We start from the raw sequence: 20,235 nt of genomic DNA on the forward strand, positions 1-20,235 counted from the left end.
CAACTTGCGAACTAAAGTGGACAGTAATTTGTTTACGCCTCTTGCAGTCGTCGTATAGACGAATATGTTACCGTTCGCTTGTGCCCCAGTTGCACCGTATTGATAACCCTCAAATGCTTCGTTATTAAAGAATTGAATAACTAAATATTACGTGTCTGTTCTCGCTGTCGACGGCTTTTCCCTTAATGCTGATCAGTGTTTGGAAGTAACTAGTTACAAGTGACACTTTACAAACAACAGTGTACCTTTTTGAGGAATGCTAATTGTAACTAGCTACTTTCAACAGTAAAAAACGTTATCTGTAACATTGTTTTCTATGAAGTAGAAGTAAAATTATCAACAGTTACTTTACGATACTTAAATTGTGAACTTCAAAATTTGTAGCGCGGGGAAGAGCTAAATTTGACAATTCTGTTCCGAACCATGTGTCTTCTCTGGATGCTAAGGTGAGAATAATTATCGTGGATTTGCCTAACACAAGATAGCCAGGCTTCGTTGCATGCTTAATTTAGATCATCCACACTTCGTTGCAATTCGTCATTTTAATTGCAAGCACAAACTTCGGTGTTTTGGATGAATGACTGTATTCATTTAAAACGTGGTAGTCGAGTTAGAAATAATTTATTGTTTAAGATGTGGGCGTTGTTGAGCTTAATTTATAAATGAATGAACGTCCTTGTTCAATAAGAGCAAGGTTTAAGGTATAGTGAGAGCAAAATATAATGAATGATCATTCAAGCAAAGGTGACCCCCTTATTCAATCTTTTTTTGTCGTTGTAATAATATAAATATATGAAGATTTATATTGCCAAAAACATAAATGAAACACACTTGAGTCTTATTATATTAATTTTACTACAATTAATGATCATTGATTGTGTGCAATTTGTTTACAATAACATTTCCAGCAGGACGTAAATGTAAACGTAACTTGTAGTTACTTTTCGAGTACCAGTAACTGTACCTGACTTACTTTTTAAAATGAGTGTCTGTAACTCAGTTAATTTTTGAATAAAGTAACTGTAACTCAAGGCCGAATCACACTGAACTGGATTTCCAGCAGGAATGTCCTAGTTGGCCCTGAACTGACTACCTGGGTGGAATTCATGGCCACCGGGCTGGCTGCTTGACTGGTTTTGCCGACTAGGCCATGTTCTAATTGCAACTGGCTTTCTCTGCTAGATTTTGTTGAACAGCCAATCAGAGCGAACGTTTGGCCATGTGAAGATTAACTGTGAGTTTGGCAAAGGAAATTTTTTGTCTGTGGTTTCGGAGTGTTGGTTGTTTTTGTTAGTTTCTCGATAAAAGAAAAACAGATGATGTGCATGTATGTTTTCATTAATATTTAGGAATTTATTCATAGTGTTGAGATTTGTACGCGACAAATGTGATTAGCCGATAATGAAAATCCTTATTGTTACAAGTGTATTAAATGTTTGGCATATTTAGTTGAAGAAAACATTTTTTGTGAATGAATCCTGCAAATCTCATGTATGAATATACCCGAGTTCATTACAAAGCTTGTACAGTACGCATTAATTACTGTTTTTTTTTCTTTTGAGCCAATTTCCAGCTCATACGTTTCTTTTAATAATTTTAATTCTTTATAACAACAGTATTAATATTCTCCTACAACGTTCTTCAAATCGCTCTTCATCTTTTTATCTTGTCTGCTCTGCGCAATGCCTTGTGGGAACAAAAGTATACCGACAAGTATGGTAACAAGTATCGTGTGAGATATCTAGCAGGGGAGCAAGTACCACACAACTATTCCAAGTCCAACTGGAAAATCCAGCAGGAGATCTAGCCTCGTGTGATTCAGACATCAACTACAACTTTTATAACACTGAGGACGATACAAGCACGTGACGACGTGTGTTGAAGAATTCCACATATTTTGGCAACGCAGGGGCAGGATTACAAGACAAACAGCTCAGCGTATCACCAACGCTACGACTCTCTTATGATTGAAAATTCGCGACAGCGTCACATGGAAGCTTCTTGGAAAGCGATCACTAAAGCTGATAGAAAGCCATTTGTAGTAATTAATATCCCTACACATATATCACACTGAACCAAACAAACGCCCCGAAATAACAATTTATCTTTTGTGCACTGTTATTATCCAGTTGATCGTCAGGTGAGTTTGTGAAAAAAGCTAAAAGAAAGTTGAATTGTAGACTACATACAAAACTTTGGCAGTTCGAGATAAACAAAGTACAATTGATTGTTTTTGTTATCGATGTTATTATACACCCTGGTACAGTAATATGGGGCAATATGAAATTTCTGTTTGTATAGTAAGGTCGGAAGATTAATGATGTGCATTAAGGAAAATGACATACAATGCTCACATGTACGTACGTACACAAAATAACATAGAAACTTCTTACGACTCAGTGTAAGTTATTGTTGCCCGATTATATACGGCCTTGTACTTTGGATAGTGTGTATTGATTCCTTTCTTTATATTCCTTGTGGAACTTTAAGATGTTTTCAAAATTTCCTCTATATTTGTTATCAAACTACTTCCCGATAGAATTGTGCCAAGTTGGTGAGTGCGATGAGTGTTATACGGATAATTTGACTTCTTTTTAAACTAGAATATTGCTTTGAAGTCTTAATTTAATTGCAGTATGAAACTATGAGTAAATAAATAAAATTATTTTTAACCTTTTTGTTCACAACAATTGAAAATAAATTTGAAGCAAAAAATAAATTTTGCCGAAATCGAAGGCCTAATTTGTGAAAGCAGATATAAGTTTTCTATGTTGTATTTTTTTTAAAATTTATAATGACTACGTAACATTATCAGTCTTTGATCGCTGCTCCTTTGGAGAAAGATCCATAGCATATGAAGATTTAATTCTGATAGTTTATTGTTATTTATCCAGGGTTGCGCAGGTACTTTGTTTACACGGTAATTTCTTTCTTAATTCTTTGAGGATAATTCATTCTACGGGATGCCATCAATACTAGGGAAACCCATATCCATTAGGTGGAGATTTTCTGATCTCCATAAAACAGGCAATTGCTAAGCTTGTTAGTTCAATGAAGTATGTATAGACCAGCGTCACCAGTGTGATGCTGCATGGTAACTTACCACAACTTATGTAAAAATCAATATATTTTATTTAAATCAGACTGAGCTACCTTTATAAATTAACACAAACAAAATGATTAAGAGCATAATTTACTATTACCTCCTATGTAATTTAATAATTAGACATTAATGTGTTGAAACGTATTATTTATAATCCAAGAAACTGAAGACTGTTAAATACTTTTGTTTCCATCTGTTGACCGAAAAAGTAAAGTTTCTGACCGGTGTAACCTAAAATTCGATTGGAAACTCTGAAGCGTGCCTGAAGTGTCAGCGAAATGAGGCACGCATTGAGCATGTTTAAAATATACAGGGTGTTACCGTACAACACCGATAAACTTGTAGAGGATATGAATACGAACAATTGTTCCTTGTAATGTTGTGCTCGTTAAGGCCTCGTATTGGCGCTACGAGCCCTTGAGAAACGGAATTTCTATCCTATATGTATGTACAGTATGTAGTTGCACAGCACAGATTCATGGTTTGGCTCAATATTCTTATTTTGTAAAGTACTTGTCTCAATTGTGAATGCCATGAGGAACAACTAGCACCTATTCGAGGAGTTACGTGGACTGGAGGCTGCTAAAAAATATCCTAGCTCCACCAAAAATAAAATCCTAAGTGTACAATTGCGCCAACCATATCACCTGCGAGTATTTTTTTAGGAATTTCAGTGTGGATTTCAGTAATTTCACAACTTAAATTTCTCTGGACCGTGACGCACATGTGATTAATTCTTAATAGGGCTGAGCCGTTACCACTTTGAACCGATAACGATACAGATGCCGATACTCTCACCGATACCCACCGATACTTGTAAAATTCGATTTTAAAGTAACAAAGGCTAGTTACCGAGTCATACTAAGTCATCACATCACACTCCTTTAATTGCATTAAATAACTCCCAAATTATTCTCATGTAGCATGCAAAGAAAGAGATTTTTGAAATATTGCAAGACTTTTTAACATGTTGCAGTTAAAAAAAATCGGTGGATTGTGTCTGTTCTTCAGTTTCATGTAACCACTATTCATTCTTGTCGTATGGCTTAACCTGTAGAGGGATTAAAGCGACGTAAAAATATATACAAATACAGTTATTAAATTAGAGCCTCTTTATGCTATGCTGTCCATTATTCTCTGTCATTTGCAATAAAAACATACCAACCGTCCCATGAGAGACTTACGCAGAAGGGAAGAGTACAAGAATAAACTGTTGAATCCACCACAACCCTCTCTCCTTGCTTGAATGTAGATAAAACAAGACAAATTCCACAGCGACCTTCACCTATCTTTCAGAAGAAGCCCGCATTGATCTGACCCGGAAACATCCCAGCATGGTTCTAATGCTGGTTTTAAAAATGTCCATCTTTCTTACCTCACGAGTTTGCGAGCAGGAATTGGAAATGTATGATATATTTTATTTCCCCACAGTTATGAATTAGTTACATGCCTTCGAGAAGTTTTGTCGTAGCTTTCCCTTTACCCATGCCTTTGATCTTGTCAATCATCTGCTTCCCAGGAGTGTGGAGGTTCGTCCAGCATTTCTCGGAAAAACTACATGCGGAACTTCTAATCTGCCACAAGGAAGGGTGAACGAACTTTTGAAAAAGGCAAATGTTGATCTTGGCCTTGGTTCTAGCGACTCAAAACAATGGTTTTGGTGAGAAAATTTCAACCAATGCTTGCCGAAAAAGTAAAGTTTATGCCCAATTGTAACCTAAAATTCGATTGTTAGCTCTGAAGCATGCCCGAAGTGTCAGCGAAATGAGGCACGTATTGTGAGCACGTTTAAAATATACAGGGTGTTACCGTACAACACTGGAATCCGATACATCGGCATCTGTATCAGCTCAGCTCTGCGTTTTGCAAATATGAATAAATTTTATCTTTATTAATAACTTAATTTCTGTAATTGACCTAATGGGAATGCAGCATCGGGGACTTCTTACTGACCAGAAAATTACTCGAAGTGATACATTACTTTAGACTCTGTTAGCGTAATGGATGATTTGTGTGTGTGCGGTTTTCAACTGTGAGATCCGTCCATATTTTACCAAACCTGGGGCCTCAGTACGGAAGAAAATCTTACCCTTGAAGAAAACAAAAGAGCTATTACGAAGCTGTTGAACCGGCAGAATGAAGCTAGAAACTCATTATACATTATTGGCACAGCACAGACGAGCATTGGCAAGTTGATTTAAAGGTAATTAAATGGGATGGTCTGATTCGCATCTTTTCACTTCCCTTCGGCTCGGTACACGGGCGGAACGCCAGAATGCCTACCCGAGAATTAAAACTGTGCTGGGTCTTCGTCCCAAACCACCTAGACCAAGCTGATGCATATTTTTCATCTATACACACTTATGTTTTGTTATGTGACAAAATGAGCAAAAAACAAAAAGAACAAAATGAAGAGTAACTTTCTACAGAAGTTACTATTCCTCTATGACTCCCCTTTTACCAAATAGGTGCGTTTTTGTTATTCTTGTTCAAGCCCTCCTCGGCACAAGCAGCAACCATGCAACTTTCAATGGCAACGTTGCAAGTTCTGGTTAGTTCAGTGCCGTGGTTCATGATGGATTTGTGCTTATAGCAGGGAACACGTTGTATACAGTTTGCACGGCTCACCACGGCAAAGAACCGGTCAAAGTTGCGATGTTAAGCTCTTGTCATGGTTGCGGAGAAGGAGGAGTGAGAAATGGAGGAATAGAAACGCAAATATATATAAATAGGGGAGAATGTGGTGAACTTGAATAGGATGCAGCTGACTTGGTGCTCTGGGCTGGGCATGGGTGTTCGTTCCTTCATCAAATTCTCATTCATCTTATCCGCCGCGAATATCCAAAAGCTAAAGACCAAAAAAAAAAGTAGATACATTGAATCAGAAGTGTTACGGAGAAACTTTCTATAAGCAGGCCCTCTCATTTTCCCACACAACAGTGTGTAAAGTATAGAAAACAGCTGCACCAGCGTAGTCTGAGTGGTACTGGCCATTGGAAACAAACGCCTACAGTCCCGCCGCCCTTATATACGGCGCGGTCACCGCCTTTATGGCAGTAACCCTCTGTTGTCGCTTATACCTGCGAAGGAACTTGCAGTCAAGCAACCAATTAGACAGGGACGGCGACAGGGGTGGGCACGGGTGGACAAGCGCCCACCCAAAAATTCCTGTGCCCACCCGATTGCCCACCCAATCAAATTCAATAAGTACGTACGTATACTTGGGGATATATGAATGATTCAATAAATGAGTGTATTCTGGTGTTCATAACATGTATATCTTACTTGTGAATATTATCTATGCTACAAATGTTCACATATTATCAACCCATAAAAAGCCAATTTTGTCATTAGAAAGTGAAAGTAATTACTAGAGCTATTGAAAGAAAAACTGTGATCAAATGAATACTTTCATGATTAAAAGCAGCTAGTAGGCTTAGGAGGCTCAAAATTATGCAGGGTATGATCAAGCTTAGATCAGAATTTAGGGTGAACTTGAGGACTGCATCTCCGGGCCTCCACATACGTATATAATTCCCGGTCTGGGTATGGTTAATAAATCTCCAAATAAACAAATATAAACATCATCTTAGCGTTACTTCCTCCAGCAACACAATAAATTATTTCGACTTTTCAATTATTATGAGAATAATTTTATCAAGAAGACTTAGATGGCCAGGCCATGTGACGTGAATGTCAGAGGAAAGAATAGTTTACAGGATTCTTGTTGGGAAACCTGATGGTAAGAGACCAGTAGGAAGGCCAATACGAGGATGGAGGGATAACGTTGAGATGGACCTAAAAGTAATCGGTAAGGATGGGAAACATTAGATTGATCTTTCCCCGGATAGGGACAGATGGAAGGCTTGTGTTGCTGTAGCCATAAGAGCATAATAATAAAAAAAAAGTAAAGTAAAGTGCTTCCCTGTGCTTTGTACCACGCCATGAAGGCGTATAGCGGGTGTGGAGTTAGGGCCCCATACTTTCTTTATCTCGGCAGAATCTGGAGGTGATGTGATCAGAGTATAATATAGTTTTAATTAGCTCTGCATTGAAATTCCAGAAGTGTCCCTTTTTAAATTCATTACAATTTTTATATACCTATCATCTTCAAATATCAATATGGTGTGCGAAATATCAACTTTATATTCGTTCTACTAATAAGTAGGAATCACATTAATCACTACAATACCGAACTAAATAAATTTTAAAAAAACAGTTATGTATGGAAAAGTTACAGAATTATTCAATTGCTAATGAGTTGCTCATCCTATTTAGAAATCCTCGTTCCACACATAAATTTTGCCATATGAATCAGCCGAAAATGTCAACAGAATCTGTAGATGCAGCTGAAGTAAAGAAAAAAAAGTTATGTCACGAAGTATACAGAAGACGATTTGGTTAGTTTGTTTTTAAGCCCACTTTTATGCTCAGATACACTAATCGGAACTAAGCCTACAGTTTAACGTGTAGTCCGAACCAGTGTGCATTGTGCTTCCACCAAAGGAGGGGAGTCGAACACATGACCTCTTCATTTTTAATGAGACAGCGTTATGCCATTGAGGAATAAATATACAGAAAGAACTCGCACCAAACGTGTCATTTTATCACCACAGAAGATGCGTCCATTTTAAGAGGGTGATTGCCTGAGACAAATAGACTTTCGGAAAACAACGTCATTGTTCACGGAATTAGCTGCCTTGATCCACTAATGAAACGCTGTGCAATTGAAACTACCACCTCAACTTTCTAAGAGGTATGAACTAATGAAACTCCATTTTTGGAAGGCAAGTTCTGGTTGATTTGTTTTATTTTGTCATTTTTCTGCTAATTTTGATAATGACGACGGTAAGATTCAATGGTGATTAGATTAAAGTAACGAAGGGGCGAAAACAAACACATGCTGACACTCAAAATACAAATCCTCATAAATTATTACTTTGACAGTGGTTCCAGGCGCCAGGGACAACTTGCCCTGAAAGAATAAAGTTTCCAGGGTATGCTGCATAGGATAGAGGTTGACATTCTAGTGTGTTCGAAATGGTCATGCCATACAACCCAAGACATCTATGAAAAATAGATGAATTATTACTGGCACGGTGATCAACTTCGATGAATTCCTTGTGTCCTAAATCATTTTGTTACCTCAAAAAATATGTTCATGTAACCATACGTGTATTGCTTCTCCCGCATGAGTAACGTGACAGTTCAGAAAACGAATAGCAACTTAGCTAATAATCTCTTCAATTCTGAACAGATTTTTCAATCTTACTTGTTTTGATATTTTGTCAAAATGACCTTTCATTAATTAGCCTAGGAATACTTCATGGACAATGAACAAAGAATTGGTTTTCCATGTGTGTTTTAAATCATTCCTAATAATACGTTCATTTTAATCCAAACATTCAGTGGCGGCAATTAAGAGGAGCGGGAAGTAGGGGATGCAGTTCCCCCGCACTATGGCCTCTTTATGCTAAGCCTTTTCTACCAAGAAAAAGTATATTGTCCTTGCCCCTCAAATATTGGCACCCAATCGCCGTTACTACAAACATTCAGATAGATTTGTCAGTTGTACAAACCTTGTAAGCTAAGAAAAGTGATCCCCAAGGAGTAAGAAAACTCCTTCAGTCAAAAACTCACACCATGAAAATACTATGCTCAGGAACATGCATTTAAATTACGAAAAACTTCACGATTGTCTACCATCGCACTTTCTATCATTGTCGCCGAATACATAAAATCAAGTATGTGCCTTGTATTTTCAACACAAGTTTAAACCTAATTCACATTTATTTCACTGTATTAACATGCATGAAGGAATGTGATTAGAATGTATGGCTGCGCATGGATAAACACTTCCTTGAAATAATTGTGTCCATCAGAGACAAAGCGAAAGGAAATGGAACAAGATGCGAGAATAGATTAGAAAATAATAAAGAGGAAAACAAGAAATGGAAAGGAAAAAGAAGTAAGAGGAAAATCGGGAGTGTAAGAGCAGGGGGGATACATACGTCTTACATACACATACGTATATGCTATATATGGTCTTACATTTATACTGCCCACCCTAATTTATCAATATGGAGCTTCTGCCCACCCGGTCGAAAATTTCTAGCGCCGCCCCTGCAATTAGACCTACTGCTTGAGCAAAAAGCGACACATTGCAATCCCTCTTCCCCGAAGCAGCCAACAGGAAAACAGAATTTTGTCAATATAGGCCTAACCGTTCTACGCTGTGATTGCACACCGGTTCCCAGAGCGGCGGCATTATAGTGGCGGTTTTAATTTTCGGGAAAGCATTCTGGCCATTATCTCATGTGCCGAGTTGAAGTGAAGTGAGCCGATATCGATTTATGTTGTGCCGAGCAGAGCCGATACCCGTATGTACTGCGCCAAACCGAGCCGAGCCGAGCCGAGCGGCTTTCCTGCCTAAGAGAGAATGGGAAAATGGTTGAAGCAAAGTAAATCCCTCTGTTACTTGGAGCTGGTGTCATCCATAGTCTTACACAAATACCGGAGTCTCTGAAAACAAGCAGTTTCTGTTAGCAAGCAGCGAGAACTCGCTTCTATTCTTACAGCCTCGAACTCTTTCTTACCCTGCTAGGAGCTCGGAAAACATCCGATCCACCGACGCTTGACACGCTGCTGGTGGCCTGCTGACTCCTTATGGCGGCCTTCAGAGTGTTGGGGGCGGGGGTGTCCCTCCTCACCAGGCGCCTGGGAGGTCTCGGCGAGGACAGGGACTTCGAGGACCGCGACCTGTGGGATAGTTTGCTCGATCCTAGAAGGGTGAAGGCTGCACGATCATCCGATCGGTCCGAGGGCGTGGGGCTCTGGTCCTCCTCGTCCTCCTCCGTGTTGTAGGCAGAGTCCTTCCTGCTCCTCGCTGCCGTGATGCTGAATCGTGGGCGGGAAAAGCTAGGCGCTGGCACGGATGGCCTGAAATGTTCATCGTTAAATTAGCATAAATTTAACCTCACATGAAAACAGCACTACACAAAAAATGCACAAACTACAGGCTTATTTGCATATTTCTAATTTTAGTCGCATTTTTCTCTCTGTAGCTACGACTATTATCTTTGATATGTGTTGTCCTGAGCCGTGTCGAGCGGAGCCGAGCTGTGCAAAATTCAACCTCGTTTCTTTCGCTTTGAAAAAACTTGAAAAAAAATGTACGTAAGTAATGCATTGTGGAAATAATCTGTTTACCTTTGTACTGTCTTCGCTTGTCGTATTTATATTTTGTTTATTTTATTTTATATTATCTTGTTTTGTGTTCTTTTTTAACACTAGTGGACTGGTTTACTGTTGTTTCTTTCCGGTTTAAAATGGCTTCTGCTGTACTGGAAATTTCAATAAATAAATAAATAAATAAATACAGTTTACACTTGCACAACTATAATTTTTAACTCACATTCAGAATATTAACTGTGTATATTTTCATTGTTGTTTTAATTTTCTTGTAACGGTCCGCCCTGGATCGTACTTGGTTCGATGGGTCTATTGAGCCTAGGCTTCACGCTCAGTATCGCTTCGGGGCTCGAGTCTCCTCGGCTCAAGGTTCGGGTTATTCCGGCTGCTTCAATCCTCGATGTAAGGTCCCTCGTAATTCTAGGTCAAAGGTTCTCAATCTACTTATAGATCTTGACCAAGATTCTATAAGCAATCAACAATCCTTTTTCCCACTAGGTTCTGTCGATATTCGGTTAAGTATCCAACTTCCTTTTCTCTTTTCAGCCTCTGACCAGAGAACTGAAAATTAATCCGTGACCACAGAATAAGAAAAGGTGTTCCCTGACCAGGGACACAAACGTTGACTACTAACAGTCTATCGACCGATCCTAAGACAATCACAATCCTCTCAGTTATATCTCCTGACCAGGAGCATAGAACCGAGAGAACATAAGCCTTCTGACCAGAAGAGCTAAGTAATTGTCCTAAGGTAATCCAGAATAAACTAATTCCTAGTAGCGACGTGGACGTAAGCGCAGAAATACGGGTGTGAAAAGAAAAGACGGTAATACGAGTTCCGTATTTATCTGGAGTTCGAATACAAAGGCCACGCCACGGGCCGTTGCCGTTGCATTTTCTTGACGTTATCTTTGTGAAGTGCCGTTGCCTTGACTTCTATATCCATTTTTTCCCCATTTTCTTTCATGTTTGTGCGATCTTAGTTTTATTTCCTCCGCAACTGTCGCTCGAGGGTGTTATCTTCTTCTTCTTTGTACTTGTAGTTCACTCTGGCCGTGGGGTGCGGTGAGTGCGGCGTCTTAGCACTGCAGTTCCAATTTGGTTAACTGCAGTATTGTGGTGTCCTCTTAGTTCATTCCAGAACTTTGCTGTTAGTCCTTTGATGACATCTTCTATCTTGTCAATTTCGAGATCTTCGTGGATTTGCTGATTGGATGTGTATCTGTCGTGGCCACTGATTATTCTTGTAGCTTTATTTTGAATTATCTGAAGTTTTGCCATGTAGCTTTTCGCAGCATGATGCCATGCCGGTATCGCGTATAATATTGCTGGCCTGATCATTGTTTTATACAGGCCTATCCTTGTGTCTAGTGACAACTGTAAGTTTCTGAAGATTGCATAGAGTCCTCCTATCCTTTGGTTTCCTTTGTGGTGTAATTCTTCTATATGAGCTTTGAACGTAAGTCCGCTGTCAAGTGTTAGCCCTAGATATTTTGCTTTCCTGGCGTTGGTGATGTCTTGTCCAAAGAGCTTCAATGTTTCTTGGTCTTGTCGTCTCCTTCTGGCGAATATAACTGCTATACTTTTGGTGGCGTTGGTTTTAATTCGCCATTTTGTTGTCCAGCGTTCGAATTCGGGCCGTTGCCGTTGCCGTTGCATTTTCTTGAAGTTTTTCTGTAGAAGCATCGTTTCCTTGACTCCCATCTGTTTTTAAAGTTGTGGTAGTGGCGTAGTATGATGATCTGGCTTCTGTTACCTCTGCAACTGTCGCTCGAGGTTCGGTCTGTAGTGGCAGTTCTATTACGAACTGAGTGTTTTGGTCCTTAGAAGGGCCGAAAATTTTGGTCCTTAGAAGGGCCGAAATTTTGGTCCTTAGAAGGGCCTGTCTTAATTTTTGGTCCTAAAAGGGCCGTTTTGCTATGACATTTCGTGTTATATCTGGGTTGTTTTGGTTGTCTGTTTAGACCATTCCTGTGATTATGTCGACTAGTGCCTGTAGGACTATGAGTGTTCTTTCTTTCTCGTCCTTTGATTTTTCGATCTTGTCTTTCGCCGTTTTGATGTGCGTTCTTATTTTCGTTTCTTGTAGTTTTTCCAGTAACCATTTGATGCTGTCATTTGCCTCTTTTTCCTCTTCAGTTGGAGTCTGAAGTGTCTGGCTATAATTCATGGTAGTCGGTGGTGTAGTCTGCGCAGGTGGCTTCTCTTGTGGTAAGCTGAATGGTAGTTGTTTCTGTTGTTCCTTCCCTTCATCTGGCTTGGGTTTTGGTTTCATCTGATGTATTGATTGGAACATTTTACAGCCCCTGTAGTTGGCCGGATGGTTTCCTCCACAGTTGCAGCATCTTGCAGGGAGTTTTCGGTCTTTCTTTTGGCATTCTGCTGTGAAATGATTGTTTGCACATTTCACACATCTTGGTTGAGCCTTGCATTGGCTCTGGGAATGCCCTATCCTCTGGCATCTGTGGCATTGCAGTATACCTGGAGAGCGGTATGGTTCCACTTTCATCTCATAGTTCAGGAGGTGATCTTGGCTGTAGATATTTCTTGTTGTCTCGCCTTTCTTCAGTGTAACTAGGTACAGTGGCATCGGTGTTTTGATGAAGGTTTTCGGATCTCTTTTCTTCATCTGTTGAACTTGTTCTACTTGGTAGTGCTGCGCTGCTAGCTCTGTCTGTATTTCTTTTGTTGGTAGGTCGATTGGCAGATGTCGGAGTACTACTTTAACAGGCCTCTCTCGGCGTGGTTTATCGGTGGCGTAGCTGAGCGAGTGCTCTTTGCAGTGGTTAAGGAGCTTGTTGTATGCTGATCTGGTGTTGGCTTGTATCTTCATTCCGTCATGTAGAATTCGGATCGTGGCTTGTTTGTCATCTATTACCTTTGTCACCGAAGTGACAAATTGATGGCTTCTATCTGCGTTGTAGATGTAGACTGCTGGTAGCTTGGCTGTCAGTCGTTCGATTGTCTCTTCATCGTGATCTGAGAACGTTTGATACGTGTTTGTTGTGTCGGGCCACCGAGCTTTGTTGCTTATATAGGATTTCTCGGTGCCGTGAAGGATTTACCAACTTTTATCTTTACCTCAATTTTACATTACAATAAAATACATATTAATAAAATATCAAGGAGGAACATAATTAGCTACCTACAGAAATTATTATTTTTACCCTTTTGTGAATATTAATTATGCAATATAATTTTAATTGTTACACTCAGCATTTAATTTGACTAGGGAGTATGGCTTCTTCCAACTCCCCTCTCTCCCTGCAACGGCCACGCGAAAAGGTCTTGCGCGGGCATAACTTTCGTTTACCTTAACGTAACTAAATTCTGATTACACCGTCTTGCAGTAAAAGAATCAGGGATTAATAGGATATTACTTAAATTATTGTCCGCCAAGGGACATGACAGATATAGCGTGGGGAAGAGAGCCTAATCTTTCGTCTTTTCCCCGGTTTCAACGTTTACATAAAGTTGAGTCTGCCTGGCTTCTACACAATAGCGATTGTTTTCTCGCATTGTTGTCACCGATAAAGAAATTTTAGCTCAGCTTGCTGGCAGAAAGAAACAAACTCTTTGAACTTATATTTAACATCATGATGTATAGTCTATATACGAAGTGTGTTCCACTTTCCTTGGTAATTAACCATTAACACACAAAAATTTTAAGTACCAAACAAAGAAAAATATTAAGTTTATATACATATTTGTAACGTGGACACTGCTACACGTTACAAATGGCTTCTGCTGTACTGGAAATTTCAATAAATAAATAAATGAATACAGTTTACACAACTATAATTTTTAACTCACATTCAGAATATTAACTGTGTATATTTTCATTGTTGTTTTAATTTTTCGATTTTGCTCAGTGGCGTGGCGTGGATTTTTAAAAGTGTTACCGGTTATCACGTTGCACGTTGCATTTTCTTGACTTTTTCTTTTTGAAGTGCCGTTTCCTTGACTTCTAATTCAATTGTTCCCCAGTTTCTTTCATGTTTGTGCGATCTTAATTTGATTTCCTCTGCAACTGTCGCTCGAGGTTTTTATCTTCTTCTTCTTTTTACTTGAAGTTCACTCTGACCGTGGGGTGGGTTATCAGTAGGACATTTAAGGGAGACTTGGGCGCCTCCCCACCTCATGCCCCCCCCCCAATGTCTTCCAAGTAGTTCATATAATATTAATCTGGTACGTATGCAATTCAATACTAGATTTTGGTAAAGTTATTAATCAGAAAAAAAATGTTGACATAAGGACTAAAGTGAAATCGCAAACATTGGTTGTTGACACAATAATACGTAATTTGATACTTACAGAAACATCGAAGGCTACTTATAGAGCAGATCAATCCGACTTTGAAAATAGTTATATGATGCTGGGATCCCGGGTTCGAAACCTAGCTTGGGCATGGGCGTTTGTGATGTCTATTCATCAATTTAATCATATCATCACTCATCCCCATCTTCGCAAATTAGCCAAAAGTGGCACAAGCGAAGCAAAATCAATCAAATCAAATAAAAAAACTTCTATGATGCTGTCATAAAGAGAAGTTTTTCATTTGAATTTGAATTTTTGGGTGCGTCATGGTCCATGTTATCCACATCTGAATTCGACACGTTTTTTTTTCACCCGAAAATAGAGTACATGGCCAACAAAAGAGTTTAGACAACTGCACACATCCACATAACCACGGATAGTCGTTATACCACGAAACATTGAAATGTCGGTCATATCCAGCAGACGACTTGGTTTTTAAATCGTTCAAAATAGGCTTTGGCCTCCCTTTCGCCACAATTTCGATTTTTTCTGCAAAATAACGAACCGAAAGATTGCTTCAAAATATCTTCTATCGCACGATTACACACACTGTCCAGATAGGATGAACCCGCCACCTCGGAACTCGGAGCAAGCTTCATAAATTAATTGACAATGCCCGAAAACAACATAAAGACGAAAGACACCAGTCACAAAACTCCCACTGCACAGTCCCTCCCACAAACCGTTGTTTACTTTTGTAACACGTGAAGCACCCTCCTTGCCCCCTCCCCTCTCAGCATCTGCCCTTCCCCAATATTTCCTTCGGAACCTGCAAGAAGTCCCGTTCTACTAATGTTGCCATCTTAGTTCTTTTGAAACCAGATTTGCCCAAATCGCGAAACTTTTCGTTTCAAATAAGACGTATGTAGAGTAGATGTAGTCTTCATCTGTTTCCTAACTACTCCCACTCCCATGTTTCGCTAAATCCACTGAAATCTCATTTCTGACACCACTACCATTTCGTATATTTTGCGTCCTTTGCTACCTTTAAGGCTTTCGCTTTATAGGATAATCGTGACGATGACGATGCGTGGTGAATTATTGAAATAAAATTATTATTTCTTTGTGTACGTAATTATTAATTTTTATAATTATGTAAGTAAAATAATAACAACGAACATTGAAATAACCATTTCTTGCTGAGGATTCGAACCTGCGACACCTGACACTTCAGAGCGTGCTAAGATAACAATCGGGAAATGATGCTTGTAAGTATTGTTTTCACCCAAAAACAGTTCTACCACATCAAAAACATTGCTTCAATCCCAAATTATTGCATTCCTGCGACAACGTATGTCAATGTCAATCAGTATTATCAACAATTATCACAAATTCCTGTAACCGAAATAATATTATATGTGTGAAATATAGAATTTTAGGTTGACATTTTTAGAAGGACAGCGGACCCCTTGACCATACCCATCCCTCTCCTCTCCTTCTCGCCCATGATGTCGAAGAAGGACAAAGAGGACTTTCATAATCGCTGATATTTAGTGTAAATACAAAATATCACTTGGTAGTTTGCTTTTGCCCCAGTGTGATTTGATTTTTTAAAATTTTGATTTGGCGATTTAAGTCCACTTCATGAACAGTAATGCTAATCGGGACAGTTTAAAGTTGGATCCGCACCACTTGTGCCTCCACCGGGTATCGAAACCGGAATCCCTTGATTATAAGGCGGCGACGCTACTATCACTGCGCCATCGTTCCCCAGTGTGACTGGACACCTTCAGAGTAAGATAGACCCGATTAGGCGACTTAGCTCTTTTCTGTCAATTGAATATGGCAACACTGGTATGTTTCCTGTAAGCATCACCGGCAACTGCGCCGGCTAAACAGCCCGCCTCCTCCTCCCGCCATAACAGTCTTTGCCGCAACGCGAAGTCTTCCTTGCGTGGGCTCAGGGTCCTTCCTCATGTTGCCTGTGGAGGGTACCGGATCAGTCCTCCTCTTCGCTTTTGCCGGTGTCAGAAAAAATGGCAGTTTGCAATGTTTACTTTACGACAATATTACCAGTTTATGTACGTAATAATATTTTAAGACGGGTTCTTCAATTCTTTATATTTTGGTGTTACCTGCGGTAACAGCGGCTACATGCACGCCACGCCTCTGATTTTGCTTATTAAGCGTTGCTAGCAAATGACAGTCAAAATATTAAATATTGTAAAATTAAGTATGAAGAGCTCCAATCGAAAGTGAGGTCACGTGGAAACAGAATGAGATAATCTTATCTTGAATTAACATTCAATTGGTTATTCTGTGTAACTATTGCGATGAAATGTTCTTGAGCTCTAAGACAGTGTTTACAAATAATAATAATAAAATAATAACTCAAGGGGATGCTTATCTCAGAAATCAAAAGACATTGGTGCTTGTGATAATAGCTAATAGCGACTGTGTGTATAAAAGATATAACTGTGAGTATTATATGAAATTGATGAAGGAATAGTTATAAAAATATCGTCGCCCAAACGCGCTGAGCAACCGAGGTGTTTAAATACTTACCGGCAATTACGAGTGTTGAATATCATTTTAAGCTCGGTGCATATGAGTAGGTTCAACACTGTTTTCATAGTTTTAAACTGTACTTGTATTTTGATATAATTTGGTAGAGTCGACGAGCGATATGAAAGCGGCTGACCTTGACAAGTCCGCGCAGAGAGAGAGGGAGATACATTTCCGCTGTTGACACCTACTCACCGTTCGAGGTTCTCGCCATTCTTTCAAAATAAAAAAACAATGGCTTACATTCGAACAATTGTAAATTGCCGCTGCACGGCTATTATTGCAACAATCGATACCAATCCTGCACGAGTATTACCAGAAAGCTTTAGACAATCGTATTGTGCTGTAAATTAAACATGTAGAATCTTGAAAGTAAGTGAAAGAAGTTAAATATTTTATTGACCATTATTGTATAGAGAAAAAGTTCTCTTGCGAGCCGATTTTTATTAAATTAGATTTGAAATAACTTCCAGTGAGAAAGTTACAAAGAAAACTCCAAATTTTAAGTTCGTATAATATTTACAGCGATATGTTATTTCGTTACTGAGAAAACGAGAGAAGAACTTGATTCATTCTTTCGCGGCGCGGCAAAGGCGACTTCGTTTGCCGCAGATACCATGCGCCGGTCTTGTGGGACTCGCAATAACAAAACAACTGTCTGGCATGCATAACATGAACTGAAAATAAAAAATAAAATGCCATTTACTTACATAACGCTCATTCCGTACTGCTGTCAACCTCGTCACTTGATTCAAGTTCTTCGGAATCCGTGTCTTGCAAATTTATAATGACCTTCTCGATGACATCATCTCTGACTATTTCACGCTGGAAGTCATCTTCTTGTATTTTTTGAGCCACACAATCTGCTCACTCGGAAACACCTATTCTGTCTATTGCTTCGTGAGTCAGTTTCTGTACGTCGGCAATTTTGAAAGTCTTGTTCTTGTCAGCTACGTACCCCTTCACCTGGGCCCAAATCATTTCAATCGGGTTGTACTGACAATGATAAGGTGGGAGACGAACAACTCTGTGACCATATTCTCTTGCTATTATATCGATTTCGTAACTTTTGTGAGTTGGTGTATGATGTTTCACCAACTGCAACAATTCTGCTCGGGTTTGCGTGCTTGTGTGGGGAATGTTCTTGTTACAGAGCCATTCCATAACATCCGCCTTCCTTGTATTCGAACAAGGCGTTTTATCCACTTGCAAGGAATGTATGCTCGCGTTGTCCATTACAATCACGGATTCGGGAGCGAGAAACGGCAAGAACTGCTCGCAAAACCACTTTCGAAACACGGCAGACGTCATTTCTGAATGATAGTCAGTACTGTTTGTTTTGGAGCGGAAAACCAATTTACTTTGAGGCACAAAGCCTGTAGCAGCTGAACCAGCATGACACACTATAAGACGAGCACCTTTTCCTAATGGCACCTTTAACCCACCAGAACCATCACTCATTCTCCAGCAGCTCGTCTTCCTGTGATTCTGGTTGACCCAGGTTTCATCTAAATAGTATATATTTGCAGTACCAGCTTTCCTGATTTCGTGCATGGTTCTGAGGAAGATCACTCTTGCAGCTACAACATCACCCCTCTCCATTAAAAATTTCCTCCCGTCGTTGCCTTTCCTATATCTGAACCCCACGTTTTTCAAAATTTTTAACACTGACCACGTACTGCCTGCAAACCCGATAGCTTCCTTCAATTTAGCCCTAAGTTTCACTGCAGTAGGAAATTCGCCATTTGCGTACATATCAAATATAATATTACTCAATACCCCTTTATCAAAATCGTCCAAGTGCGTAACATTCTTTCTCCGATTACGAAGTTTGCCAGGCGAGCGAAAAAGAACCAACCCTGTATCACCGATCGACGACCTGGCTTCCTTCGCAATCGTCTGAACTGTACGCAGACCTATCCCACATGCAGCCGCTGTACGCTCCTGACATTTGGCAGCACTGCTCCCTGACGAACACGAGGCACTGTCTGCACTGCGAGATTCACTTTGGAAGAACTGATACACTTTGTACACCATATCTCGCGCTTGTTTGTGTAGAATACGACGCTTAGGTGTTTCTGTAGCCATCTTGCACACGTATATTGACAAATTTTTGTGATCACACTGAAGAAACACGAACAGTCACAACGAAAACCAAACCGATTCTTGCCGCTCGTAAAACAAAAGAACGACATCGCGCGTTTTGCACGGAAGTCTCCACCACCTCCTTTTGCTACTGCGCATCGAGGCTTCTTCAAGGTCAGCCGCTTTCATATGGCTCGTCGACTCTAGTTACAATCAAAACATAGCATTACAGTCAACAACTACAGAAATATATAGCAGCGGTTTATCCAGAATTTTCATCAGGGTGGGGATTAATATTTAATGGTGTGTAAAGGTAAATGTAGAGCACAAACTATACATTAAATTGACCTTTGCACTTTCAAACTTTAGGGGGCTGTTGAGGCAATTTCGGGGAAGGAAGTGTTGGGGTGTATGGATAAATCTCTGATGTATATTGTGAAGTCCGTTCTACCTGTTGATATATTGTTCAAAACAGAACAGTTTCGTCTGAGAAGTACACAAATAAAATATATAATACCTTTTCTTCCTAAAGGTTAGCATTGATGTTCCAGATAGCCCACTGGTTGGTCTCGATTTTGATAAATAGTCCAGACTTTTGAAGTTCTCGTGGTCCCCGACTGCTACATAAAACTCTCCATGCTTTAGGTCGGAAGGCCCTTTTACAATTTCTCCTGTTAGTCTGCACAAACTGTTAGAAAAATGAAAAAAATAAGAAAATGCCAAAGTTTGCAACCATGAGGCAGATATTTAATAACTTAACAAACATTTTCGAGCAGGCCTCATCTCCGGGAAGGTACAAACCGACCCGTTGGGTGAGAATGAGGTAAGGCATGGACCTTGTCCTGCTCCCCAAAAATAGACAATAGTTAGGTTCGGTAGTTCAATGAACTAACCGATTCTCTAACCAAATAATGGAGTCTCACTGATATTCATACTTGAACTCAATAATTTCAAGAAGTTTATAAATATTACTGCAGGTTTTCACATTTTACTTTATTTGTTACAATGGAACTGTTTAAAGAAACATATAAAAC

The 20,235-nt window shown here is 39.6% G+C and overlaps 1 protein-coding gene across 4 annotated transcripts in view; it reads right to left on the bottom strand.

Moving 5' to 3' along the window:
• The window catches only part of LOC145993893 (doublecortin domain-containing protein 2-like), a 238,796-nt gene that overhangs the window by 54,962 nt on the left and 163,599 nt on the right, over positions 1 to 20,235 (bottom strand). For all 4 annotated transcript variants that reach the window (XM_083129785.1, XM_083129784.1, XM_083129787.1 and 1 more), the window contains 2 exons: positions 19,719 to 19,889; positions 9,700 to 10,042 (listed from right to left, as the gene is read on the bottom strand). In XM_083129785.1, the coding sequence (XP_082985911.1) occupies positions 9,700 to 10,042; positions 19,719 to 19,889 (514 nt within the window). The remainder of the gene's footprint in view (positions 1 to 9,699; positions 10,043 to 19,718; positions 19,890 to 20,235) is intronic.

This window comes from Lepisma saccharinum, chromosome 10, assembly GCF_977018435.1.
Source record: "Lepisma saccharinum chromosome 10, izLepSacc3.1, whole genome shotgun sequence".
Classification (NCBI taxonomy): Eukaryota; Metazoa; Arthropoda; class Insecta; order Zygentoma; family Lepismatidae; genus Lepisma; species Lepisma saccharinum.